The 27,744-nt window shown below is 40.4% G+C and overlaps 1 protein-coding gene across 2 annotated transcripts in view; it reads left to right on the top strand.

Annotated features, from left to right (window-relative positions):
* The first annotated feature begins 446 nt into the window (after positions 1-446).
* Positions 447-27,744, top strand: part of XRN2 (5'-3' exoribonuclease 2) — a 91,972-nt gene continuing 64,674 nt past the window's right edge. The window contains exons 1-3 of one of the 2 annotated variants that reach the window (XM_055265071.2): positions 447-3,351; positions 27,419-27,546; positions 27,630-27,741. In XM_055265071.2, the coding sequence (XP_055121046.2) occupies positions 3,277-3,351; positions 27,419-27,546; positions 27,630-27,741 (315 nt within the window). In that variant the 5' untranslated portion in view covers positions 447-3,276. Of the gene's footprint in view, positions 3,352-3,668; positions 3,726-27,418; positions 27,547-27,629; positions 27,742-27,744 lie in introns of those variants that run through there. The other variant, XM_063634049.1, reaches the window with a different exon arrangement.

Below are 27,744 nucleotides of genomic sequence, written 5' to 3'. Positions count from 1 at the left end.
TATTCAGGCCTTCAACTGATGAAATGAGGTCCACTCACATTATGGAGGGCAATCTGCTTTACTCTACTGATTAAAAATGTTTATCTCAACCCAAAACGGCCACAATTACTGTTTTAAATACATCAGGTTATTCACAATGAATTTTGTAAGGATAAAGAAGGAAAGGAAGCACTTGGTAGAGGGACCAATAGTAGGCAAAAAAAAAACTGAGATTTTTTTCTATGATAATTACAATGTTAATGGGGCTTAAAAATGAATTGATGAATATTTAAAAACATCCTAGTTTCTATATATATTTTTCATATTGTTTTTCACATTAATGTAATCCAGATACTAGCTGTGGCCTTTCTCTCCTTTGAGATCTAGGCAAAAATGTTTCAAAACCTCTGGGTTCTCTGCCTGCATAAGTCCAAAGTCTGGTTCAGTATTTCTGCTAATCTCTTTTCTTTTCTCTTCTTTTTTTTTTTTTTTTTTTAGATAGTGTCTCACTCTGTCACCCAGGCTGTAGCGCAGTGGTGCAATCATAGCTCACTGCAGCCTTAAACTCTTGGGCTCAAGTGATCCTCCTGTCTTAGTCTCCCAATTTGCTAGGATTACAAATGTGAACCACCACACCTGGCCTCCCTGCTAATTTCTAACACTAATAAATTCTCACCTCTTCTGCTTCTAGAGCTCTGCTATGTTGCCCACCCGGTGGTGGTTCCAGGCCACAGTGACCCCAACTGGAGACTTTTTATTCGATTTCTACAAGAAAAACCCATATCAAGCCTGAGTCTGACAGGCTTTACTGGACACATTGGGCCAGGGAAAGTGTCACAATACTTAGTCCATATCCTCCTACCACCTTTCAAGTTTCTTCTCTCTTTTACCCGCCCCTTCTCTGAGTGCCGAAACTCCAATTTTTGTACTTCTATGCAAACCAATTTCACCACCCAGGTGAATTTGCTCGCACTCCCCAAATTTTGTTACTGGACTCTTTCCTTTGCAAGGGATAAGAATTTAGCCCAAGCCAGCTTAGGGCAAAAGGAAACTTTTGGCTGTGAGTGGTGGCTCACGCCTGGAATACCAGTACTTTGGGAGGCCAAGGCGGGCGGATCACGAGGTCAAGAGATTGAGACCATCCTGGCCAACATGGTAAAACCCCATCTCTACTAAAAATACAAAAATTAGCCAGGCGTGGTGGCGCACATTGGTAGTCCCGGCTACTCCGGAGGCTGAGGCAGGAGAATCGCTTGAACCCGGGAAGTGGAGGTTGCAGTGAACTGAGATGGCGCCACTGCACTCCAGCCTGGTAACAGAGTGAGACTTTGTCTTAAAAAAAACAAAAAAAACTTTTTTAGCTCACAGAATCAAAGGACAGACTTAATCAAACTGCAGGAAGAGAGGGATTTAAATGGAACCAGGGAATTAACCCTGCTTTTCTCATTGCCTGCTGGCAACAAGTCCCAATTCTTATCTTTTAGTGTTCACGCACCGGAAAGATGCAGTCTTAAATTTCTTATGGTTCAAAGCTCAAAAATGCTGGTAAGGCTGGGCGCAGTGGCTCACACCTGTAATCCCAGCACTCTGGACGGCCGAGGTGGGCGGATCACCTGAGGTTAGGAGTTCGAGACCAGCCTGGCCAACATGGTGAAACCCCGTCTCAACTAAAAACACAAAAATCAGCGGGGCGTCATGGCAGGTGCCTGTAATCCCAGCTACTCGGGAGGCTGAGGCAGGGGAATCGCTTGAACCCGGGAGGTGGAGGTTGCAGTGAGCCTAGATCTTGCCACTGCACTCCAGCCTGGGTGACTGAGTGAGACTCCGTCTGAAAAAACAAAAACAAAACAATAAACCCTCCCAACCCGCCAAAATGCTGGTTAAGGATTCTAAATGGCTCAACTTGGCCAGCTGTCTATCCCTGAACTGCCTATGCTGTACATGTTCCTATAACAGCACCTCCCAGGGAAACCAGAGGGGCTGTTTCCAGGTAAAAGGAGGAATTTCACCATAGACATAATACTTTGGAATAGTTTTGGCTATCCTTAAGTAAAACACGGGATGACTATTTCTCTAATTTCCACACTAGTAGTTTAAACAAAGTAGTCATCAGACCACAGAGGAGGGGGCAATAAATACTGCCTGCCAGGTAACTCGGAGGAATACTTTCACAGAGGCCTCATAAGGTTAGCATTTAGCATTGTGTGTGATGTGTGTCAAACCAAGAGGGGATTCAGGGAGACTTCCAGGCTTGAGCAAATGGACAAATATACCTCCTCTTCCAGACCTCTCCTTTCATATGAAAAAAATTCGTTTGGGACCACCAGAAAACAAAGGATAAAAGTACCATGTTAGAACAAGGACGGATTAAAAATGACCTTTGCTTGAACTGAAACAGAAGCTATCTGCATAAGTGACTTAACCCCTCTGTAACTTGGCTTTCTTATCATTTACACGAGGGTGCTAACAGTACCCTCACAAGGCTCAAGTGATGATTACATAGGACAATCCCTTAGTCAATGTCTTGGTACACTGTAAAGGTTCAGTAAATGCTGGAAAATCATATTAGCAACTATTTTATACCCATAATTGTAGCTGGAAGGTTGTATTGGATGCTAAATACCGGCTAGATTCCATTCGGTATTATAATTATTTATTTGCATAACAAGCAAATTATTGGTGCAAAGCAGCCATTATTACTGTAAAATACTTTAAAATGCTCCTTTTTATAGTCCAGGTACGTACTGCGGCACAAAACTAGGAGAAACCAGGAAATGGAAGTAACGAGTGAGTTTGGATGCTTCGATTCTACCCTAGATGGAGATGGGTGAGAACAGAGACAAAAGACATCTTCTTCCAAACAAGAGGTGACCAAACGGGCAACGGAGACCTCCTCCCGGGCATGCAGAGCGCAGCGATTCTGTGCCCAGGGAGCCGGAGGGCTGGGGCTGGGAAATCCCGGCGGAGCCGCGGCAGAGCAGTCGCCCGTGAGCCCCCGCGACTCAGACGCGCTCGGCCTCGCGCTCCGGGGCTGGGACCGCCGAGGGCGAGCTGCAGCCTTCGCCACCCGGTCTGCAGCCGGACTCCACCTCACACAAGCAGCCCGGCAAGGCCCTTTTCCGCCGCTCCCTCACCCAGCGGAGCCTCCTTCCCAGCTTCCTCGGCGGCGGCGCCGTGACGTCACCTCCGGTCTTCAGCGCGCACGTGGGAGGAAGTGCTGGTGCCCTCAGCCGCTGCTCCCGTCTCTTTGGTTACGCTCGTCAGCCCGTCGGCCGCCGCCTACAGCCGTGTGCCGCTATGGGAGTCCCGGCGTTCTTCCGCTGGCTCAGCCGCAAGTACCCGTCCATCATAGTCAACTGCGTGGAAGAGAAGGTGAGGAGGCGCCAGGCGGCCGCCACACTTGAGCCGGGGCTCCTGGCACGTCTAGGCCGCGGCCCTCGGGCTCCGCCGCCTGCCCCTGGGGAGCCTTGCTGGAGCTCGCGCCCTGTTGCCAGCCTCGCTAACAGTCGTAGCCCCACACGCGGTGGGACGTGGGCTGTGGGGTTCAGCCCCCCGGGGGCGAGGGATTCGGGACCCTCGGCGGGGCAAGGGCCTATGGGGTTCCGAACTCGCAGGAGGGTCGCTCCTCCCCTACCCGCTTTTTCCCGGCACCGGAAGGCCCCGCCCCCTGCTTTGTTTCCTCTCGAGACCGCGCATTTTGGGTCTCGGAAGAGGTTCGGAGGCTGTTGTTGAGCAACGCATGCCAGGTCGGCTGAACTAGCGGGTTATGGTTGCACGGATTTGGAGGCCAGCTTTTTGACAACCTTGTAAAGGAATCCCTGGCGGCGAGCTTTTCGTTGTTTACCAATCGTGCCTGAAAGGTTTTTCTCCTAGTGTTCAGGACCATTTGTTGTTTTGGTTAGATTGGACGCTGAAAGCAGTATGTCGGGTCCAGGATGAGCGCTATAGAATTCTGAGAAGTTACCCTTCTCTATGTGCCCTGACTACTGGACAGGGTGGGTGCTTGTTGAAATTTTCAAGATTACTGGATGTACTTGAGCAGTACAATTTTTGTTGTTAGTTAATACGTAAGTAGATTTTTGGCCCTTATTGAGTTTTGTTTTTATTGTTTTCGTCATTCCGTGCGGATTCGATTTTGTACTCTTAATTAGAATTTCTGGATTGGAAAGGTTCGGAGGCACATCACGCGTACCTCACTCCTTAGTTTTTGAAGGCAGTGCTTGCCTGTCACTGTGAACTTGTTTCTGCTTTTTTTTTTTTTAACTTTCTTGGCTTCTATCCAAGGAGGAACCAAAAGCCTTGTTTTAGTGACATTCCCACTATTTCTTGTTTTTTTCAAAAAGCAACTGCTAAATTGAATACTTGTTTCCTTTGTAAAATTTTAATCGAACTTTATTGAACTTTACTTGCATGTGGGTTAAACAAAAAGCAACAGCTCTTGCTCTACTCCTTCTCATCCGATTTCTCCACCTTTAACTGTTTTGGTTCTGTCTCTAAGTATCATACTTATACTTTATCACTTTTAGATCTGTTGAATTCTAGCTGGAATAGGAGAGAATTTAGTCACTTATTCAGCCCTCCCTCTATACTCTTAATGGAGTAAATCACTAGATATATATTTTTATTGGTAAGCGTTATAACTAAGTAATTTGCCTTTTTCATTCCATCGCCTGTGTAAAGTATCCCTTGACTTAATGCTTTCTAAGGTCGATCTTAGCTTTTCTTCCCTTTCACCTCAAGTTTGTCAGCTGTACTTTTGCGTTGTGGGCATCCAAAATTAAATGATCAGGGCTTTGACTATACAGATTTAAAAAGCTGAAAAATCAAATAGAATAGTTGACTGTTGACACTGTGTAGATTCAGGTTATGTACTGTGATTCTGTTTTTTTGTGCTGCTTTTGTCTTTTTCCCTGGGGGTGCCTTTCTTTTTCCACTTTCCATCTTGCCGCGCCCAGACTCTATTTTACCAGGTAGTCTATCAAGAGTCATCTTTCTTCTTGAAGAGTCCTCCTTGGGGTCTATTTTTGTTGCTGTTACACCTGGCTATTCTGTAGGCTTGCTGGAAAGCTGCATCTGGGATTTTATTATTATTATTGCTATCATATCTTTCTTCAGTGGGAGGTACTGTTTTCTGGATCATCATCTTTATTCATTTATTTATTTATTTAGAGACGGAGTCTCGCTATGTCTCTTAGGCTGGAGTACAGTGGCATGATCTCGGCTCACTGCAACCTCCGGCCTCCGGGGTTCAAGCCATTCTTCTGCCTCAGCCTCCGGAGCATCTAGGACTACAGGTGTGCACCGCCACGCCCATCTGATTTTTTTTTTAGTAGAGACAGGGTTTTGCCATGTTGGTCAGGCTGGTCTCAAACTCCTGACCTCAGGTGATCCGCCTGCCTCAGCCTCCCACAGTGCTGAGACTAAAGGCATGAGCCACCACACCTGGCCGTTTTTTTTTTTTTTGTATTTTTAGTAGAGACGGGGTTTTGCCATGTTGGCTATGCTGGTCTCTGTCGTGACCTCACGTGATCCGCCTCCCTGGGCCTCCCTTGTGCTGGGATTACAGGCGTGAGCCACGGCGCCTGGCCCACCTTTCCTCCTTTAAATCCTTTTCTTAGTTTTTATTCTTCTTCTTTTTTTTTTTTTTTTCTTGAGACGGAGTCTCGCTCTGTCGCCCAGGCTGGAGTGCAGTGGTGCAATCTCGGCGCTCTGCAAGCTCCGCCTCCTGGGTTCATGCCATTCTCCTGCCCCAGCCTCCCAAGTAGGTGGGACTACAGGCGCCCGCCACCACACCCAGCTATTTTTTTTGTATTTTTAGCAGAGACGGGGTTTCACCATGTTAGCCAGGATGGTCTCGATCTCCTGACCTTGTGATCCGCCCACCTTGGCCTCCTTATTCTTAATTCTTAAGAAATGCTGTGTGGGATGTGAGATTTCGGAGTCATTGTAGGACCCAAAATAGCTGCATTGTACCCTTATACACGTGAATGATCATTAGTTAGGCATGGAATTCGAGGTTTTTTTTTTTTTTCTTTGAGACGGAGTCTAGCTCTGTCACCCAGGCTGGAGTGCAGTGGTGTGATCTCGGCTCACTGCAACCTCCACCTCCCGGGTTCAAGCCATTCTCCTGCCTCAGCCTCCCGAATAGCTGGGACTACAGGCGCGCCACCACGCCCGGCTAATTTTTGTAGTTTTAGTAGAGATGGGGTTTCACCATGTTGGCCAAGCTGATCTTGAACTCCTGACCTCAGGTGGTCCACCAGCCTCTGCCTCCCAAAGTGCTGGGATTACAGGTATGAGCCACCGCACCTGGCCAGGAATTCGAGTTTTAATATTAGGTTCCCTTAAAACTTTGAAAGAGATTGTTCTTTTGTACTCTCTCATCTAGTAGTGTTGATGACAAGTTCGGTGTTAATGTGATGTATTTATTTAATCAGCAGTTATATAGCATTTACCATTGTTTTAAGAACTTTATTATAACTTGTTTGATCCTCACAACCACATGACTCCTACTGTTGTAATTATTTTTATTACATACAAATAATAGAAGCATGATATTTAGAGGCAACCAATATTGTTATTACGTTATAATAATTACTGTGTTTATTGGCCGGGTGCGGTGGCTCACACCTGTAATCCCAGCACTTTGGGAGGCTGAGGTGGGTGGATCACGAGGTCAAGAGATCCAGACCATCCTGGCTAACATGGTGAAACCCCATCTCTACTAAAAATACAAAAATTAGCTGCGCGTGGTGGCGCGCCTGTAGTCCCAGCTACTTGGGAGGCTAAGGTAGGAGAATCACTTGAACCTGGGAGGCGGAGATTGCAGTGAGCCAAGATCCCGCCACTGCACTCCAGCCTGGTGACAGAGCGAGACTCCATCTCAGAAAAATAATGATTATTGTTATGTTTATTTTACAGATGAGAAAATGGAAGCACAGCAGGGTTGAGTATCATACCCAAGGTCACTCAGCTGATAAATGTCAGAGCTAGTGTGGGAACCAGAAGGACTTAATTTTTATGCTTGTATGCTTTCATTCTTTTGTGATCAGTTTTCCTTCCTAGATTTTAAAAAGATCTTTTTCTTGATAGTGTAAACTTTCATTATTAGGTACGTAGGTATAGATGTTATTTTAAATTCAGATTCATTTTGATCAGTACATGGCTCACTCTTTGAGTCTGGAGTCTTATGTTCTTCGGTTTTAGGGAATGCTATTTGATGATTTCTTCACCTTTTTCTCTTCCCTTTCCAGACTCAGGATACTGGTCCTCCTAGACTCATGTATTTTTATTTTTATTTTCTCTCTCATTCTCTGGCTTTCCTTGAAACCTCCCCCAACCTTTGGCGTTTTTGCAGATTTGTTGAGGTATACTTGACATAGAATAAACTGCAGGTAATTAAAGTGTACAATTTTCTTTTAACTTTTTTTAGAGATGAGGTCTTGCTCTGTCACCAGGCTGGAATGTAGTGTGCAATCACAGCTCACTGCAGCCTCAAACTCCTGGGCTTAAAGTATATGATTTAATACAGTGCATACATCTGTGAAACCAGCACAACCAAGACAGTGAACGTGACCTCTAAAACATTCCTTCTGCCCTTTTGTAGTTCCTTTCTACCATCCCTCCCTGCCACCTGTCTTTTGTCAACCACTGATTGGTTTGCTTTCTGACCCTATGATAAGTTTTCATTTTCTGTAATTTTTTATAAATGAGATTATATAGTATATACTCATTTTTTGCCCCTGTTACTTTCATTCAGCATATTTATTTTGAAATTCTTCCGTTGTTGTATGTGTCAGTAGTTTCTTTTTTCTTTTTTTTTTTTGAGATGGAGTCTCACTCTGTTGCCCAGGCTGGAGTGCAGTGGTGCGATCTTGGCTCACTGCAACCTCCACCTTCCGGGTTCAAGCAATTCTTCTGCCTCAGCCTCCCGAGCAGCTGGGATTACAGGCGCATGCCACCACACCCGGCTAATTTTTGTATTTTTAGTAGAGACGGAGTTTCACCATGTTGGCCAGGCTGGTCTTGAACTCCTGACCTCAAGTATCTGCCTGCCTCGTCTTTTAATTTTTGGATAGTATTCTGTGTGTAGATACACCACATTTTATTTATTTATTCACATGATTGATGAACATTGGGATTGTTTCCAGTTTTCCGCTTTCAGAAAAAGAAAACCTATGAACATCTGTGTATGAGTCATTGTAGGGACATATGCTTGCATTTGTTTGGGGGAAAAACATTAGGAGTGAAATGGTTGGATTGTATAATAGGTGTGTAATTACTTAAAAAGAAAAACCTGCCAGACTTTTTTTTTTCCCCAAACTGGTTGTGCCATTTTACATTGGCAACAGCAGCATATCAGGGTTCCAGTTGCTCACCTTCCTCACCACCACTTGATATAGTTAGCCTTTTTAGTTTTAGGTAGTCCAGTGTACTGTTACCTTATTGTGGTTTTAACTTGCATTTCCTTCAGATGCTTATTTGCTTTCTGTATATCATCACGGGCGGGGTGAGGCATCTGTTCAGATCTTTTGCCCATTTTTACCTTCGGTTGTCTTACTTAAATGTAGAGTTTGTTACATATTCTAGATAGAAATCCTTAGTTTGATATATCTTTTGCAAATATTTTCTTTTGATCTGTGGCTTGTCTTTTTACTTCTTAACAGTGTCTTGGGAGCAAACATTTAAAAATTTTAATGAAGTCTGATTAATTTTTTCCCTTTATATTTCTGCTTTTTGTATTTAAGGAATCCTTTGTCAAAGCCAAGGTCTCCTTGTTTTCTTAGAGAAGTTTTATAGTTTTAGTTCATTCTGTGGTTTGCATTTTTTGGTCTAGTCATATGGTGAATTACTGGTCTTTAAATGCTAAAGCCACCTTGCATTCCTTGGATAAACCCCCACTTAATCATGTTGTATTATTTTTATATACTGTTGAATTCAGTTTGCTAAAGTTTTCTTGAGAATTTTTACGTCTCTGTTCACAAAAGATATTTGTAGCATTCTTGTAATGTCTAGTTTAGATGTCAGAATAATGTTGACCTCAAATTGAATTCCTTCAGTTTTTTGGAAGAGTTTGTATAGAGTTAGTATTGTTTCTTCCTAAAATGTTTGATAGAATTTACCAGTGAGGCCATCTGGACTTGGAGTTTTGTGGGAAGGCTTTAAGCTGCAAATTAAGTTTCGTTAGTAGATCTAGAACTATTAAGGTTACCTATTTATTTATTTATTTTTTGGATGAGCTTTTTTAGTTTGTATCTTTCACAGATTTTGCCCATTTCATCTAAGTCAAGCTTGTCCAACCTGTGGCTTGCAAGCCGCATGCGACCCAGGATGCTTTGACTGCAGCCCAGCACAAATTCGTAAACTTTCTTAAAACATCATGAGATTTATGCACAGACCTTTTCTTTTTTTTTTTTCAGTTCATCAGCTGTCGTTAGTATTAGTGGCCCAAGACAATTCTTCTTCCAAAGTGGCCCAGGGAAGCCAAAAGATTGGACACCCCTGATCTAAGTAGTTGAATTGGCTGACATAAAGTTGTTCATAGTATTTTCTTACTATCCTTTTTTTTGTTATTAAAATGTTTTCACTCCTGTTTTTACTTCTCTTTTGTTTTCTTTTTTCTTCCTATTAACTTATTATTGTCCTTTTAATATTGTTAGAATCTGTAGTGATGTTACCTCTTTCATTCCTGATGCTTGTAATTCTACTTTCTTTGTTTTGTCCCATTATCAGTCTGGCTATACTGTTTTCAGATTTATGGTTTCACTGCTTTTCTTTATTGTTTTTCTGTTTTCTATTTCTTTGATTCTGCTCTTATATTTATTTCTTTGTTATGCTTACTTTGGGTTCAACTTGTTTTTTCTCTTGTTTATTAAGGTAGAAGCTGAGGTCATTGTTTTGAGACATTTCTTCCTCTCTGATATAGATCTTGAGTGCCATAAATTGCCTTCTAGATATTGTTTAAACAGTGTGCCACAAATATTGACGTGTTGTATTTTCATTTTCATCCACTTAAAAATATATTCTAAAACTCCCTTTGGCCCATTGGTTATTTAAGAGTGTTGCTTAATTTTCACACACATGGGAGATTTTCCTGGTGTTTTTTCCTGTTCGTGGTTTTTAATTTAATTCCCTTATCAGAGATCATATTTAATTTGAGATCTGTTGAAGTTTATCAGACTGGTTCAGAATATGGTCTCTATAAATGTTTTATGTATATTTGAAAAGGATACATTTTCTGCTGCTGTGAAATTTTGACTATAACTTTTGGATTTTTCTGTTTCTCCTTTCAGTTCTATTGGTTTTTGGTCCGTGTATTTTGAAGCTCTTTTATTAGGTACATAAATGCTTAACATTGTTCTAGTTTTTTTGATGGATAAACACTTATTATGAAATGACCTTCATTATTCTTGGTTTATATTTGCTCAGAAATCTATTTTATTTGTCATTAATACAGCCAGTTATTCTGACTAGTGTCAGCATGGTGTATTTTTTTCTATCCTTTTATTTTAGCCTGTTTACATATTTATGTTTAAAATGGACATTTTTGTAGGTAACATAAAAGTTTGGTCTGGCTTTTTTTTATTTTTATTTTTTATTTTTTATTTTTTTTTGAGATGGAGTCTCGCTCTGTTGCCCAGGCTGGAGTGCAGTAGTGCGATCTTGGCTCACTGCAAGCCCCACCACCCGGTTTCATGCCATTCTCCTGTCTCAGCCTCCCGAGTAGCTGGGACTACAGGCGCGCCACCATGCCTGGTTAATTTTTTTGTTTTTTTTTTTTTAGTAGAGATGGGGTTTCACTGTGTTAGCCAGGATAGTCTTGATCTCCTGACCTCGTGATCCGCCCGCCTCCGCCTCCCAAAGTGCTGGGATTGCAGGTGTGAGCCACCGCGCCTGGCCGGGTCTGGCTTTTTTATACAGTTTGAGAATCTCTGCCCCCTCTTTTTATTGGGATAAAACATACATAACATAAAATTACCATTTTGACTGTTTTTAAGTGTACAATTCAATGGAACCAAGTATGTTCAAATTGTTGTGCGTCACCAATGTCTATTTCCAGAACAATTTTATCATCCCAAAGAGAAACTCTACCCATTAAACAGTAACTCCTTGTCCCCCTCCCCACTTCCTATCTTTATAAATTTGCCTATTCTAGTTACCTTATGTAAATGAAATCATATTATTTTTCCTTTTGTGTCTGGCTTATTTTTCTTAGCATAGTGTTTTCAAGTTTGTCCATGTTGTTACAAGTCTCAGAATTTCATTCCTTTTTAAAGCTGAATGATACTCCCATTGTATATGGGAGTATATGTCACGCTCTGGACACTTTGGCTGGTTCTGTCTTTAGTCTATTATGAATAACACTGCTATGCACATTGGTGTACAAGTATCTTTTTTAGTCCCTGCTTTCAATTCTTTTGAGTATGTACCTATGAGTGGAATCATTGGATCATGTAATTCTGTGTTTAGCATTTTGAGGAACCACCAAACTGTTTTTCTAGTCTGCTTTGTAATTGGGCCATTTAGAACATTTATATTTAAAGTGATTATTCATGGCCAGGCACGTTGGCTCACGCCTGCAATCCCAGCACTTTGGGAGGCCAAGGAAGATGGATCATTTGAGGCCAGGAGTTCGAGAGCAGCCTGGACAACATGGTGAAACCTCGTCTCTACTAAAAAAGTAACAAAAAAAAAATTAGCTGGGCATAGTGGTACAACACCTATAAACCTAGCTACTCGGGAGGCTGAGGCACAAAATCACCTGATCCCGGGATACTGAGGTTGTAGTGAGCTGAGATTGTGCCACTGCACTCCAGCCTGGGCGACAGAGCAAGACTGTGTCTCAAAAGACAAAAAAAGATTATTGATATGGTTAGATTTAAATCTGTCATCTTACTATTTGTTTTCTGTCTCATCTGTTCATTGTTTCAGTTTCTTAAGTCTTATGCCTTCTTTTAGGTTGTGTTTTTTTTTTGTTTTTTTTTTGAGAGGAGTTTCGCTGTGTTGCCCAGGCTGGAGTGCAGTGGCGCGATCTCAGCTCACTGCAAGCTCCGCCTCCCGGGCTCACGCCATTCTCCTGCCTCAGCCTCCCGAGTAGCTGGGACTACAGGCACTTGCCACCAAGCCCAGCTAATTTTTTGTATTTTTTTTTTTTTTTAGTAGAGACAGGGTTTCACCGTGTTAGCCAGGATGGTCTCTATCTCCTGCCTTCCTGGGATTACAGGTGTGAGCCACCGTGCCCGGCCTTAGGTTGTGTTTTTATGATTTCATTTTATTCCCTTTGCTCACTTATTAAGAACTCTACTGATTCAATCATCAGCTTCTTCACTTCATATACTTTAACTGCTTGGCTCATGCAGTCCTCCATTTATCAGCTTTCTGACCATCAGAAAATGACTTAAATGCCTAAACTCTAGAGAGCCAGAGCTTCTTGTTAAAACCAAACCCCAAGATAATTTTTTTTTTTTTTTTTTTTTTTTTTTGAAGGCAGAGTCTTGCTTTGCCGCCCGGGCTGGAGTGCAGTGGTGCAATCTCTGCTCACTGCAAACTCTGCCTCCTCGGTTCAAGCCATTCTCCTTCCTCAGCCTCCCAAGTAGCTGGGACAACCAATGTGCGCCATGACGCCTGGCTAATTTTTGTATTTTTAGTAGAGGTTTCACCACATTGGCTAAGCTGGTCTTGAACTCCTGACCTCAGGCGATCCGCCTGCTTCAGCCTCCCAAAGTGCTGGGATTAGAGGCGTGAGCCACCATGCCCGGGCCCTAGATAAATTAAATAACACAGTTTAACTGAGCAATGAACAATTTGCCAATTGAGTGGGCCTCAGAACCAGAAGAGGTTTGGGGAGCTCTCGAAAACAGAAGTGAGGTACAGAAACAGCTTGATCTTTTGGGTTATTTGAACATGGCCAGATAAGTTGGCAACCTGTGATTGACTGAAGCTTGACTGCTGTGATTGGCCAAGACTGCTTTTTGTTACAAAAGTACGCTCCTAAGTTAGGCTTTTCCTTAATGGACTCTATGTAAGTAATATTGCAGTTCTCAAGTGAAGAATCAGTAAGGAGCCGTCCTCAGGCCAAATTTTCTGTAAGTTACACTATGCTACACTGTGCTGCTCCCTACAGTTTCCCCCTCTGGTCATCTCTGTGCAAGGGCTGAAAGCAGAAGGCTGCGTGTCCTCATTTGTTACCAGCTGGGAGTGTGTGTGTTGGGTGACTCAATTTTTCGCTGCTCTGTGCATGTCCACAAATGACTGCGAAAGTACCATGATTATTAATTTTGGGATTAAAAATAAATTTCAATGAGTAGACATATTTGCAAATATGGGATTCATGAATAATGAAGATTGGCTATGTATATATCACAGAGGGTGATTGTGTGGATTAGATGTATTAATACCAGTTACAATCCTGTTACAGAAGCATTTGCTAAATGGCAACTATTTGGAAAATCTGATTTCAGAATTTTATTTGGTAAATTAATTTTTAGTAGTTTATGTGTCCAAGTAAAGGCAGAGATGTTTTTGAGTCTAACTCTTGGTAATCTGTGTTGTAGTGTACAGTGTGGTCTTACTGTTTTCATGTAATGAAATCCAGGTTTCCTCCACTGCCTCTTTTCTCTCTTCCATTTCATTGAGTACTACTTTTGTGATAGGCATCACTCTGAGGGAAGGGAGAAAAATAATAAGGTGGACATTTATCCTTGACCCTACATTCTATTTTCTCCAATATGATTTTTTTTGGAGCTGGTTACCACATTCTTTAAACAGCTTTGTTGAGATATGATTTGTATACAATAAAATTCACCATTTAAAGTGTACAACTCAATGATTTTTAGTATTTTCACAAATGTGTGCATCCATCACCCCAGTCAATTTTAGAACATTTTAATCACCTTGAAAAGAAACTTGTACCCTTTAGCTGTTGTCCCTCTGACTGCTGTCGTCTTTTCTCCCAGCCTTAAGCAACCACTAATCTACTTTATGTCTATATAGATTTTTCCTAGTCTGGACTGTCACATGAGAGGAATCTATAGAATATGATCATTTCTGGCTGGCTGCTTTCACTTAACATGTTTTCAAAGTTCACCCATGTTGTAGCACGTTTCAGTACTTTATTATTTGCTTATGGCCAAATACTGTGCCATTGTATGGATATACCACATTTTGTTCATCCGTTTGTCTGTAGATAAACATTTGAACAGTTTCTATCTTTTGGCTATTATGAATAATGCTGTTTTAAACATTCATGTCACGTTTCTATGTGGATATGTTTTCGTTTTTCTTGGGTATATACCTAGGGGTAGAGTTGCTGGATTATATGGTTTAATCATTTGAGGAACTGCCAGCCACTTTCCCAGGTTCTCGCTCTGTTGCCCAGGCTGGAGTGCAATGGCATGATCATAGCTCACTGCAGCCTTGAACTTCTGGGTTCAAGCGATTCTCCTGCCTCAGTCTCCTGAATAGCTAGGACTATAGACATGTGCCACTATGCTTGGCTAACTTTTTTTTTTTTTTTTTTTTAAGAGATGGGGTTTCTCTGTGTTGCCTACTGGTCTTGAACTCCTAGCCTCAAGTGATTGCACTATTTTATATTCCCACCAGTAGTGTATGAGGGTTCCAATTTTTCCACATTTTTGCTGTGAAGCAGGTTTACTGTGTGTTGCTTACCAACTTGTCTGAGTCTGAGGAGACAAGGACATCCATGTTCAATGTTACATGAAGAGGGTTTATTATTTACAAATAGTAAAGGACAACAGAAGCCTAGGATTCATTCTGAATGGGTCCCCCATGGCTCAGGAATCATGCCCAGGGCAGATAGAGTCTTGACTGCAGGGGCCACACTTGCATGGCGGGAGAGGAACCCCGAAAGGCATCCTACTCTGGGTTATACACCTCAGGGTTCATGTGACACACTGAGCTAATGCTTTGATAAAATGTCCTGCTTCCAGGGGTGAAAGGAACAAAGCCCACCTTGTCCTGGGCAGTTGCACCCTCACTCAAGATGCTAAATTCCTGGGAGGGACAGGAGCAAGGCTGGACATTTTCAGGCAGTTCTTCCCTATTTCAGGATATTGCATTCCCATCACATTCTACAGTCACTTTTGAGAACTATGAGCAAGAAAAGGAACTGAGTTGGTCCAAGGCCAGCCAAAGAACTATGCCACACTTGCCAACACTTGTTATCTGACTTGGCTTTAGCCATTCTAGTGGGTGTGTGACGTGGTATCTCCTGTGGTTTTGATTTGCATTTTCTGATGACTAGTCGTGTTGAGCATCTTTTCATGCACTTACTGGCCATCTGTGTATCTTTTGGAGAAATGTCTATTTAGGTTCTTTGTCTCCTCTTCCCCCCTTTTTTTTGAGACAGGGTCTCACTCTTGTTACCCAGGCTGGAGGGCAGTGGCACAATCTCAGCTCACTGCAACCTCTGTCTCCCAGGGTCAAGTTATCCTTCTACCTCAGCCTCCTGAGTAGCTGGGACTACAGGCAGGCACCACCACGCCCGGCTAACTTTTTGTATTTTGGATTGAGACAGGGTTTTGCCATATTGCCCAGGCTGGTCTCGAACTCCTGAGCTCAGATGATTTACCTGCCTCAGCCTCCCAAAGTGTTGGGCTTACAGGCGTGAGCCACCATACCCTGCCTCTTTGCCCTTTTAAAATCGAGTTGTCCTATTATTGAATTGTAAGAGTTTTAAAGAATATATTCTGAATATAAGTCCCTTATGAGATAAATGATTTGCAAATGTTTTCCCACATTCTGTGGATTGTCTTTCCACTTTCTTGATGGTGTCCTTTGAAGAATAAAAGTTTAAAATTTTGTCCGGATGTGGTGACTCACGCTTGTAATCGCGGCACTTTGGGAGGCTGAGGTGGGCAGATCACTTGAGGACAGAAGTTCGAGACCAGCCTGACCAACATGGTGAAACCCAGTCTCTACTGAAAATACAGAAAATTAGCCGGGCGTGATGGTGGGTGCCTGTAATCCCAGCTACTCGGGAGGCTGAGTCAGGAGAACGGCTTGAACCCAGGAGGCGGAGGTTGCAGTGAGCCAAGATTGCGCCATTGCACTCCAGCCTGGGCAACAAGAGCAAAACTCAGGCTCAAAAAACAAACAAACAAAAAAGTTTAAAATTTTGATGATGAAGTGCAGTTCATCTGCTTTTTTCTTTTATCGTTTGTGCTTTCGATGGCATATCTAAGAATTCCATTGCCAAATTCAAGGTCACAAATATTTACACCTGTTTTTTGGAAGAGTTTTATAGCTTTAGCTCTTAAATGTAGGTTCATGATCCATTTTGAGTTGTTTGAGTTGAGTTGAGTTAAGGTGTGAAGTAATGGCCCAGCTTCACTTTCTTGCATTGGCTGTCTAGTTGTCCTATGCCATTGTTGAAGACTGTTCTTTTCCTCATTAAATGATCTTGACATCTTGTCAAAAATCAGCTAATAATAGCTATGTGCATTTATTTCTGGACTCAGTTCCATTCCATTGATCTAAATGTTTATCCTTGTCCCAGTACCACACTGTCTTAATTACTGTTGCTTTGTAGTAAGTTTTGAAATCAGGAAATAGAGTATAATTCTTACCTTATTCTTTTCCAGGATTATTTTGGCTATTATGGCACCTTGCAATTTTATATGAAATTTTAGAAGCAGCTTGTCAGGTTCTACAAATAAATCAGCTGGGATTCTGGTACAGATCACAGTGAATTTGTCAATCAGTTTGGGGAGTATCGTCATCTTAATGTTGAGTCTTCTGTTCCATAAATATGGGATGTTATTTATTTAGAACTATTTTGATTTCTGTCAACAGTGTTTTGTAGTTTTCAGAATATAAATTTTGCATTTCTTTGTTAGATTTAGCCCTAGTTTTTTGATACTATTTTGAGAATGTTTTAATTTTATTTTTGGAATACTCATTCCAAGTGTATAGAAATGTAATTGATTTTTATATATTGATTTTGTATCCTATAACCTTGCTGAAGTCATATATCCTAAGAATTTTCTAGTGGATTCCTTAGGATTTTCTATATACAAAATCATGTCATGTGCAAATGTAGTTTAATTTATTTTTTTCTAATGCCAATACCTTTTCCTTTTCCTGCCTAATCTCCCTGGCTGGAACCTCCAGAATAGAAGTGGCAAGAGCAGGCATCTTTGTCTTGTTCCTGATTTTAGAGGGAAAGCATTTAGGCTTTGACCACCAAGTATGATGTTAACTGTTGGGTTATTTTTTTATGTGTTTGTTTTTGTTTTTGCAAATGCCCTTTATGTTGAGAATTTCCCTTTTATTTCTAGTTGAGTATTTTTTTTTAGTCATGAAAGTGTTGGATTTTTCTAATGCTTTTTCTGTATGAAGATGATCGCGTCATTTTGCTTTGCAATCTTTTAATATGATGTGTTTAATTGATTGGTTTTTGGATGTCCAACCAACTTTGCATTTCTAGGATAAATCCTACTTGGTCATGGTGTATAATATTTTAATGTATTGCTGGTTTCTGTTTGTTAGTCCAGTCGTCTTGCAGTATCTGTGAGGGATTGGTTCCAGGACGTCCTGTGGATGCCAAAATCAACAGAGGCTCCAATCTCTGATATATAATGGTGTAGTATTTGCATATAATCTATGCACATCTTCTCGTATATTTTAAATAATCTCTAGGTTACTTAAATACCTGGTACAATGTAAATGCTGTGTGAATAGTTGTTATACTGTATCGTTTAGGGAATAATGACAAGAAAAGGTCTGCACATGTTGAGTACCAATGCAACTGTCCATTTTTTTCCTGAATATTTTTGATCCATGATTGATCTATTCCATAGATGTAGAATTGACAGATATGGAGGGCTGACTGTATTTTGTTGAGGATTTTTGCATCCTTGCTCATAAGAGATGCTGGTCTGCAGTTTTTTCTTTTATGTTTTTATGTAGTCTTGGTATTGGTCATATTGGCCCAGTAAAATGTGTTCGGAATTGTTGGCAAGAGTTCATGAAGAATTCGTACAAATTCTTCTTTTGAATGTCTGATGTAATTCAGCAGTGAAGCCATTTAGGCTTGACTTTCTTTGTGGGTAGTTTGCGGATTACTGATTTAATCTCTTTAACTTGTTACGGGTTTATGCAGTTTATATCTTTCTTGAATCATTTTTGGTAGTTTGTGTCTTTCTAGTAATTTGTCCATTTCATCTATCTGATTTGTTGGTGTATGACTATTCATGGTATTTCTTTATAATCCTTTTTGTTTTTATAAGGTTAGCAGTAATGTCCTGTCTCTCGTGTCTTATTCTAGTAATTTGAGTCTTCCGTTTTTTTTCTTTCATCAAACTAGCTGAAGGTTTGTCATTTTTTGTTGATCTTTTTAAACAACTAGCTTTGTTGGTTTCATTGATTTTTCTCTATTTTAAAATTTTCGTTTCATTAATTTCTACTCTAATCTTTTATTCTTTCTGCTTGCTTTAGGTTTAGTTTATTCTCCTTTGGTATCTTAAGGTGGAAAGTTAGGCAATTGATTTGAGATTTTTTTTTTAATTAACTTTTTCAGAGCCAAATACTTCTGAAGAGATATTTCTTAATCTAAGCATTTGCAACTATAAATTTCCATCTGAATACTGCTTTATATGTATTCCATAACATTTTGTATATTGTGTCTTCATTTGTATTGATCCCAAAGTATTTTCTGGTTTCCCGTTTGATTTCTTCCTAGATCCCTTGGTTATTTTGAACTGTGTTGTTTAATTCCCACATATTTGTGAATTTGCCAATTTTTTTTCTCTTAATGGTTTCTAATTTTATTTCATTGTGGTTAGAGTATATACTTTGTATTATTTTTATGCTTTTACTTTTTTTGAGAGCATATTTCGTCTACGCCTGAGAATGTATATTCTGTTGTTAGGTGTAATGTGCTAGAAACATCTGTTAGGTGTCTGTTGATAGTGTTGTTCAAGTTATCTGTTTTTATGTTGATCTTCTATTTTCTTCTATTATTGAAGGTGGAGTATTGAAGTCTCCAACTATCATTGCTGAATTGCCATATGTCTTGTTTTGTGTATTTTGGTGCTGTTATTAGGTGCACCTGTATTTTTAATTGTTATATCTTTTTCTTGATGGATTTACTTTTTATCATTATAAAATGATCCTTTTTACCTCCAGTAACATTTTTTTATTTGTTTTAGTCTGTTTTATCTGATATCAGTATAGCCACTCCAGTTTTCTTGTGGTTGCTGTCTGCATGATTATCTTTTCTCATCCATTTACTTTCACTCTTTTGGGTCTTTGAATCTCAAATGTATCTCCTGTAGATAATGCATAGTTAGATCATGTTTTTAAAATCCACTTTGACAAGCTACCTTTTTGTTGGGTTGTTTGATCCATTCACATTTTAATGTAGTTATTGATAGAGTTACATTTTACTTTTTGTTTCTTGTATGTCTCATGTCATTTTTCTCTATTTCTCCTTTGTGCTTTCTTTTGCAATGAGAGGATATTTTCTAATATAGCATTCAAATTTTTTTCTTTTCTTATTCAGTGGCCAGTTACTAGAAGGATTCTAAATTCATTAGTAATTTTTTTCCACTATATATTTTTTCAAAGTCATTGTTCTAGAGCTTACCCTATGTATCTTATCAGAATCAGATTCAGATTTATACTTGCTTAGTTTCAGTAATACATGCTAAAATTTATTGAACTTTACTGCTATATAGTTCAATTCCCATCCCCCCTTTGTATATTATTGTTATATATATTACATATATTGACATAACCCAATGATACATTTTTTTAAGAGTTACTTTACCATCTGAAGCCATTACCTTAGCCCACTGCAACTTTGTTTCCATCCACCCCTTTTGTGCTATTAGGGCAAATATATTACACATATATTACATTCTACCTTATAAGCTCAACATTATACTATGTAATATCTATACAATTGCTTTTTAATTCATTTAAGAGAAGAAAGGAAGGAAAATATACTTGTGCTTATTGTTTGCGTGGACTTGAATTACCATCTAGAGTCACTTGCTTTAGTAACTTTAGTAAACTTTTTGTAACTTTATAGCTTGAAGAACTTCCTTTAGTAGTTTTTGACAGTGTGGTCTGTTAGCAATAATTCTCTCAGCTTTTTATTCATCTGAGTCTTTATGTCACCCCAATTTTGAACCCTAGCTTTCCTGGACTGAGAATTCTTGGTTGACAGGGTTCTTTTGTTATTGTTTGTTTGTTTTTACTTCTTTACTGCTTTTTATGTTATCCCACTACCTATTGGCCTCATTTATTTATTTATTTATTTTTTATTTTGAGATGGAGTCTCGCTGTGTCGCCCAGGCTGGAGTGCAGTGACATGATCTCGGCTCACTGCAAGCTCCACCTCCCGGGTTCACGCCATTCTCCTGCCTCAACCTCCCGAGTAGCTGGGACTACAGGCGCCCCCCCACCACGCCTGGCTAATTTTTTGTATTTTTAGTAGAGACAGGGTTTCAGCGTATTAGCCAGGATTGTCTTGATCTCCTGACCTCGTGATCGGCCCGACTTGGCCTCCCAAAGTGCTGGGATTACAGGCTTGAGCCACCACGCCCAGCCTTATTTATTTATTTTTGAGACAGAGTCTTGCTGTCACCCAGTTTGGAGTGCAGTGGCATGATCTTGGCTCACTGCAACCTCCATCTCCCGGATTCAAGTGATTCTCCTGCCTCAGCCTCCCAAGTAGCTGGGGCTACAGGCATGCACCACCACACCCGGCTAATTTTTTGTATTGTTAGTAGAGACGGGGTTTCACCATGTTGGCCAGGCTGATCTCGAACTCCTAAATTGTAGATCTTTCCAGGGATTAGTTTCTGACGTCAGTGTTTGGTATTTGTGCCAACCCCAGGAGTGCTCCTCCCAGCCATCTTAATCCCTAGTTTTCTTCTGCAAACTAGCCTGTAGTCCAGGCCTGTATCTTCATTAGATCCATTAGTCTCCTCCCAATTGCTTTTCACCATAACTTGCACTGTTTTGGTTTGTTTCTTTATATTTGAGACAGGGTCTCACTGTGTTGCTCAGTCTGGAGTGCAGTAGTGTGATCTTCGCCCACTGCATCCTTGACTTCCTGGGCTCAGGTGATTCTCCCATCTCAGCCTCCTGAGTGAGCTGGGATTACAGGTGTGCCATCACACCTGGCTAATTTTTTGTAGAGGTGAGGTTTCACCATATTGCCTAGGCTGGTCTTGAACTCCTGGGCTCAAGTGCTCTGTCTCGGTGTCCCAAAGTGCTCGGATTATAGTTATGAGCCACTGTGCCTGCTGTGTGTGTGTGTGTGTGTGTGTGTGTGTGTGTGTGTGTGTGTGTGTGCAGGGTCTCATTTTGTCACCTAGGCTATAGTGCAGTAGTGGCACAATCAGCTCACTGTAGTTTCCAACTCCTGGGCTCATGCAGCCCTCTGCCTTAATCTCCTAGGTAGCTGGGACTGCAGGTACATGCCACTGCACCTGCCTGATTCTTGATGGGGCTCCGGGACTCTATGTTTCCCAGGCTGGCCTTGAACTCCTGGGTGCAAGGGATTCTCCCGCTTCAGCCTCCCAAAATGCTGATTACAGGCATGAGCCACTGGGCCTCACTCTACTTTCACTGTTCTTGAGAACAGCTTTTTTTTTTTTTTTTTTTTAAACTTTACTGTGCACTTTTGCAAATGAATTTTGTTCTAAAATTTTTACAGGTTTTCTTGATTTGCTTGCTGTTTGCCCTCAGGATCATTTCCAAAGGCTTTAAATGTTTTTGTTTTAAAAGTAGTATTTACCAATTTCACTGAGGAGCAGGTCATTGAAGCTCTTCATGCTGTCATGTTAGAATAAAATCTTCTGATAAGACTTTATGTAGCAAATGATGATCAATGTCACACACTTTGACTCTTTTGTATCCTCTGTAGTACTTGATACAGACCTTGGCACACATCACTTTGAATCTAGTGAAATTACAATTAATTAGTCTAACATACTGGTTAAGGTACCATCTCTGAGTCATGGTTTTAAATCCTAGTTCCTGAACCTGTAGTAGTGTGACTGTGGAAAAGCCACTTAACCTCTCTAAGCATTTGTGTTCTTAATTGTAAGTGGGATACTCCAGACCTCACAAGGTTGTTGTGAGGATAGAATGGAATAATCCATGAGTAAAAGCCCTTGTAACAGTGCTTATCACATGTTAAGTGCTCCGTAAATACTGGTGGTAATTATTAGTCCTCATTTACTAACATTGTATAAAAATGAAGATCTAACACACGTACAAATTGAAAAAATACTAATCACCCACAAGTGTTAAAATGTTTTATTATAGGTTGAATTTTTAAGCCAAAATACTGTAATTTAAATTTTTCATTAGCCCTTTGGCCATTTCTCTCTAAAATATCACCCATGTTTTGAATTTCTTTTCGTAGTTCCAAGCTTCTTTAAGGGAAATCTAAAACTGAGTTGTATGGTTTGGCATATGACTTCCATCAGTGGGATACTCCTATTGCCCTGGAACCTCAGACAGGATTCATGGTTTTTCTAATGTTGCTGTTAAATCCTTTGTAGGTTTCAACAAAAACAATGCATCTACTGAGCTATTGGTGGTGGTTTCTCCTCATAAGGTTGACTGGAACAGTAGGTTGGCATGAAATTCATTTTAGGGATTTACTTCAAAACCTGTGTAATGTATATTTAGACAAACATTATTTGTATATTTGCATTATCTTTACTTCTTTAAATACCTTCTTTATCTTGATTTCTTGGCATTTTCACGCACAAATATAATGATATCCCAACTGCCTATTTGGAATAAATATGTCTCCTGCTTTATCCATGAAGTCATGAAGGAGCAGGCTTCCTACTAGGCAGAGCTACCTTGACTGCCAGCCTTCTGGTAGGGGTGTTCTCTGTTCCTTCCTGGGAATTGTTACTCAGCCAGGGCACTGCACTGCCTTTCTAACCTAAGCCTTCACATTCTCTGGGAGCTCCTTTCTCAAGTTGCCTGGTTCACATGGGACCTGGGTGGGTGAAGGGAGAGGAGAGGGTAGGAGTTGACCCACCTGGCTGTTGCTGTGACTGGCGCTGATGAATCATCCAGAATCTGTCCCTTGAGCCTCCTCTCTGGGCCTAGAGCCCTCTTGTGTTAGCCCACCTTTGGCAGCATGTCTCTTCTCACATGTTGGAGGTACTGCACTCCATCTTCAGTTAGGGCTATTGGTTCCCCATATTTTAGATATCCCTCATCATTTCTCAGCCACAGAAATTCTGGTTTTCCGCCATAGTTATACAGTAGATTTGTTTGTTTGGTCTTTCATGTGGTCTCGGGGTAGAAAGGGAGGACGGCAGTTTGTGTTCAGTCTGTCATCTGGGGAATCCAAAAAATAATTAAAAGTCGTTACTTGAAATACATTGGTTTTAGGGTTCAGAATGGCTCTCCTTTTAGCTGCTCTTTGATTAAGGATCTCTCTTTAACTGAACAGGAAACGTGTTGGTATAGCATTGGACAAGGTTCTTGAGGAGTCAGTTCTTTGTTGAGCATCAGTCTTCTCTTGATGAAAGGAATTCTAAAGTTACATAATAAGTGTGTTGGACATGTCTACAGTACTCTTGAGGGGAAAATAATATTCAGTTTTCTTACTGGGAATACCTGGAGCTCTTTTCTCAAAATTAGAACCCACCTACTCCATACTTTATTTTTTTCCTAGGTAGTAGAAGTAGAAATTCTCATGTAGCTCCACTCCATATGAAGAGCTGTGCCTTTTCTTGTGCTAGGCAGTAGGGCAGTGATTAGCCTGCTAGTGATGTCCTGTTTTTGTGAGTCAGGTTTTATTGGAATACAGCCATACCCATTCATGTTGTGTTGTTTATGGCTGCTTTCACTCTTTTTTTTTTTTTTCTTAATTATACTTTAGGTTTTAGGGTACATGTGCACAATGTGCAGGTTTGTTACATATGTATCCATGTGCCATGTTGATTTCCTGCACCCATTAACTCGTCAATTAGCATTAGGTATATCTCCTAATGCTGTCCCTCCCCCCTCCCCCCACCCCACAACAGTCCCCGGTGTGTGATGTTCCCCTTCCTGTGTCCATGAGTTCTCATTGTTCAATTCCCACCTATGAGTGAGAACATGCGGTGTTTGGTTTTTTGTCCTTGCAATAGTTTACTGAGGATGATGTTTTCCAATTTCATCCATGTCCCTACAAAGGACACGAACTCATCATTTTTTATGGCTGCATAGTATTCCATGGTGTATACGTGCCACATTTTCTTAATCCAGTCTATTGTTGTTGGACATTTGGGTTGGTTCCAACTCTTTGCTATTGTGAATAGTGCCGCAATAAACATACGTGTGCATGTGTCTTTATAGCAGCATGATTTATAGTCCTTTGGGTATATACCCAGTAATGGGATGGCTGGGTCAAATGGTATTTCTAGTTCTAGATCCCTGAGGAATCGCCACACTGACTTCCACAATGGTTGAACTAGTTTACAGTCCCACCAACAGTGTAAAAGTGTTCCTATTTCTCCACATCCTCTCCAGCACCTGTTGTTTCCTGATTTTTTTAATGATGGCCATTCTAACTGGTGTGAGATGGTATCTCACTGTGGTTTTGATTTGCATTTCTCTGATGGCCAGTGATGATGAGCATTTCTTCATGTGTTTTTTGGCTGCGTAAATGTCTTTTGAGAAGTGTCTGTTCATGTCCTTTGCCCACTTTTTGATGGGGTTGTTTGTTTTTTTCTTGTAAATTTGTTTGAGTTCATTGTAGATTCTGGATATTAGCCCTTTGTCAGATGAGTAGGTTGCAAAAATTTTCTCCCATTCTGTAGGTTGCCTGTTCACTTTGATGGTAGTTTCTTTTGCTGTGCAGAATGTCTTTAGTTTAATTAGATCCCATTTGTCAAGTTTGGCTTTTGTTGCCATTGCTTTTGGTGTTTTAGACATGAAGCCCTTGCCCACGCCTATGTCCTGAATGGTATTACCTAGGTTTTCTTGTAAGATTTTAATGGTTTTCACTCTTCAAAGGCAGATATTAGTTGTTGCAGCTGAGATCATATGGCCAGCAGGTCTGAAATATTTACTGATTGTTTTCCTAGGGAGCACAAAGAATGAGTTTTGATTTTCCTGAGTGTGGTGGGCTCTTGGACAGGATGAAGGTAGATGTGGACTTTGGGGTATAGAGGTTAGATGAAGAGGCAGAGAGCCTCTTGCCATCATAGAGTTTGTTTTAATTTTGGGGTCATCAAATTATCTTTTTCTATAGACTCCACCTCCCTCCCCAAGAATTGACCTGCTTTTTTCTTTACTGCTTATTGCACTCACTGTTCCTGATCAAGCCTTTTTTTCTTGATTCACAGCATGTATGTACAGAAGACTGTCTAATAGCTTCTTCTCTGTTCTGCCTTAAGTCCCTTTTGTTATTCTTTCCCTCCAATTCTAAATGCAACTTGAAACCCAGTTGCATTCCTGTGATTCCTTCTCAAAGATTGTCAGTATCCTGAAGTTGGTGTTTATCATTCCTTTGCTTTTCACCATGCTTTCATTGCATATGCATTCGTCCCTGAGTAATATTGAATGCTGTTTTATTTATTCATAACTTTCTTTAAGTGGTATACTGTATATGTTCTTTTTTTTTTTTTTTTTTTGGGCTTAGCAGTATGTTTGTGACCATCTAGCTCTAGCTCTTCCAATCTCACTTGCATCTCACAAGTATATGGATGTTATATGAGTTTATTATTTTCCTGATGGGCTTGTTTCCTTTCCTCTCAGTTGATCCGTTTACTTGTTTAAGAGATGAGATCTTACTCTGTCGCCCAGGCTGGCGTACAGTGGTGTGATCATAGCTCACCGCAGCCTTGAACTCCTGGCCTCAAGCAGTCCTCCCACCTCAGCCTCCGAAGTAGCTGAGACTACAGGCACATACCACTATACCTGATTTTAAATTTCTATTTCTAACAGCTTTATTGAGATATAATTTGTATATCATGAAATTGACCTGCTAAAAGTGTATGATTCAGTGGTTTTTAGTATATTTACGGAGCTGTGCAATCATCACTATTATCTGATTTTAGAGGTTCTTCATTCTCAAAAGTAATTAGCTGTTGCTACCCATCTCCCTCCCCTGTCTCCACCCTCACCTGAAGCAACCATTAATCTACTTTTTATATTTGCAAACATGTCTATTTTAGACTTTTCATATAAGTGGGATTGTATAGTACTTGGTACTTTATGACTGGCTTCTTTCACTTAACGTAATGTTTTTGAGCTTCATCCATGATGTGTGTACATGATGGACTTTTAAATTGCTTACAGTTTTTGCTGTTACAAGTAATGTTTTATATGTGTTTGAGGAACTGTTTTTTTTTTAAGTGACTTTTATTGTTAATAGATTAGATCTCATAGTCTTAATCTCTTGCTGAGGCTCTGGAAGAGAAAAACAAAGGTAGTAACATTTACAAAAACATAATTGAGTATCTCTGGCAGTGAGTAAGCCCTTACCTTTTGAAGAACTCAATGTAGCTGGGGTAGATTGACTAATTATAAAACAGTGGAAGTGCTACAAGTGAATAAGCAAAATTATGAGGACATTCAGAAGGAACAATTAATTTCTTGGGAGATATGTACAAGATGTTATAAAGTGAGTGACATTTGATTTGAGTGTAGACCCTGGAAATTAGTAATTTTTCAGGAAGTGGGTGTTGGCAAGGGAGGAAGAAGGCGTTCTGAAAGAAGCGTCATGTGACGGCATTGAGAGATCAAAAGGCATTTTCCAGAAACTTACAAGAGAGTGAGTGGGCCTCAACAACAGTATGGCAGGATAGGAGACTAGGAAGGCTCCAGGCTCATTGGTAAGCACCTGCCGTGAGAATCATTAGAAAAATTAGGTAAGATTAAGATGTACACTTTTATGTTTTAGAAAGAGACAATGCAGAAAGTGAGCTGACAATGCAGAAAGTGAGATGTCAGAAAACTGACAATGCAGAAAGTGAGCTGGAGACCAGAGAGTCTAGAGGTGGGGCAGACTAGATGAAGGTTGTTGTGCTCTTTTAGGTTAAAGATGGTAACTTCTTGTTGTTCATGGTGGTGGGAATGAAAGGAGATGAAGTAGATAAGCATTTTTTATGTTACTTTGACAGGACTTACTGATGTGAGTGGTGAGGGAAATGAATTTTAAGATGACTCCCATGATTTCTCACTTGAACGACCTGAATGATTTGGGAGTTTTCTAAACATCTCCTACATTGTCAAAAATAACTTGTGTTAGAAGCCATCCACTTCCTACAGATAAAATATCTGTTTCAGTTTGCTTTAAGGAATAAAATAACTTATTATAATTTAAAGGTTACTTGAAGTGTTTTATTTCCAGTTTAGAAATGAAACACAAGTTCATACTGAGCCTAGGATCTGTCATTTTTAGACTTGAACAATCAAACTACTATTAATTATCACTTCCTCATAGCCAAAAGAATGCAATGGTGTAAAGATTCCAGTTGATGCCAGTAAACCTAATCCAAATGATGTGGAGTTTGATAATCTGTATTTGGATATGAATGGAATCATCCATCCCTGTACTCATCCTGAAGACAAGTACGTAACCCATTTTTGTCACTGATATAGCAAATCACAGAGGAAACACTATATTATATTACATTGTTTGGTTGTCATTATAGACCAGCACCAAAAAATGAAGATGAAATGATGGTTGCAATTTTTGAGTACATTGACAGACTTTTCAGTATTGTAAGACCAAGACGACTTCTCTACATGGCAATAGATGGAGTGGTA

The sequence above is a fragment of the Symphalangus syndactylus genome, chromosome 24 (assembly GCF_028878055.3).
Source record: "Symphalangus syndactylus isolate Jambi chromosome 24, NHGRI_mSymSyn1-v2.1_pri, whole genome shotgun sequence".
Classification (NCBI taxonomy): Eukaryota; Metazoa; Chordata; class Mammalia; order Primates; family Hylobatidae; genus Symphalangus; species Symphalangus syndactylus.
This window is presented reverse-complemented; position numbering and strand designations above follow the sequence as displayed.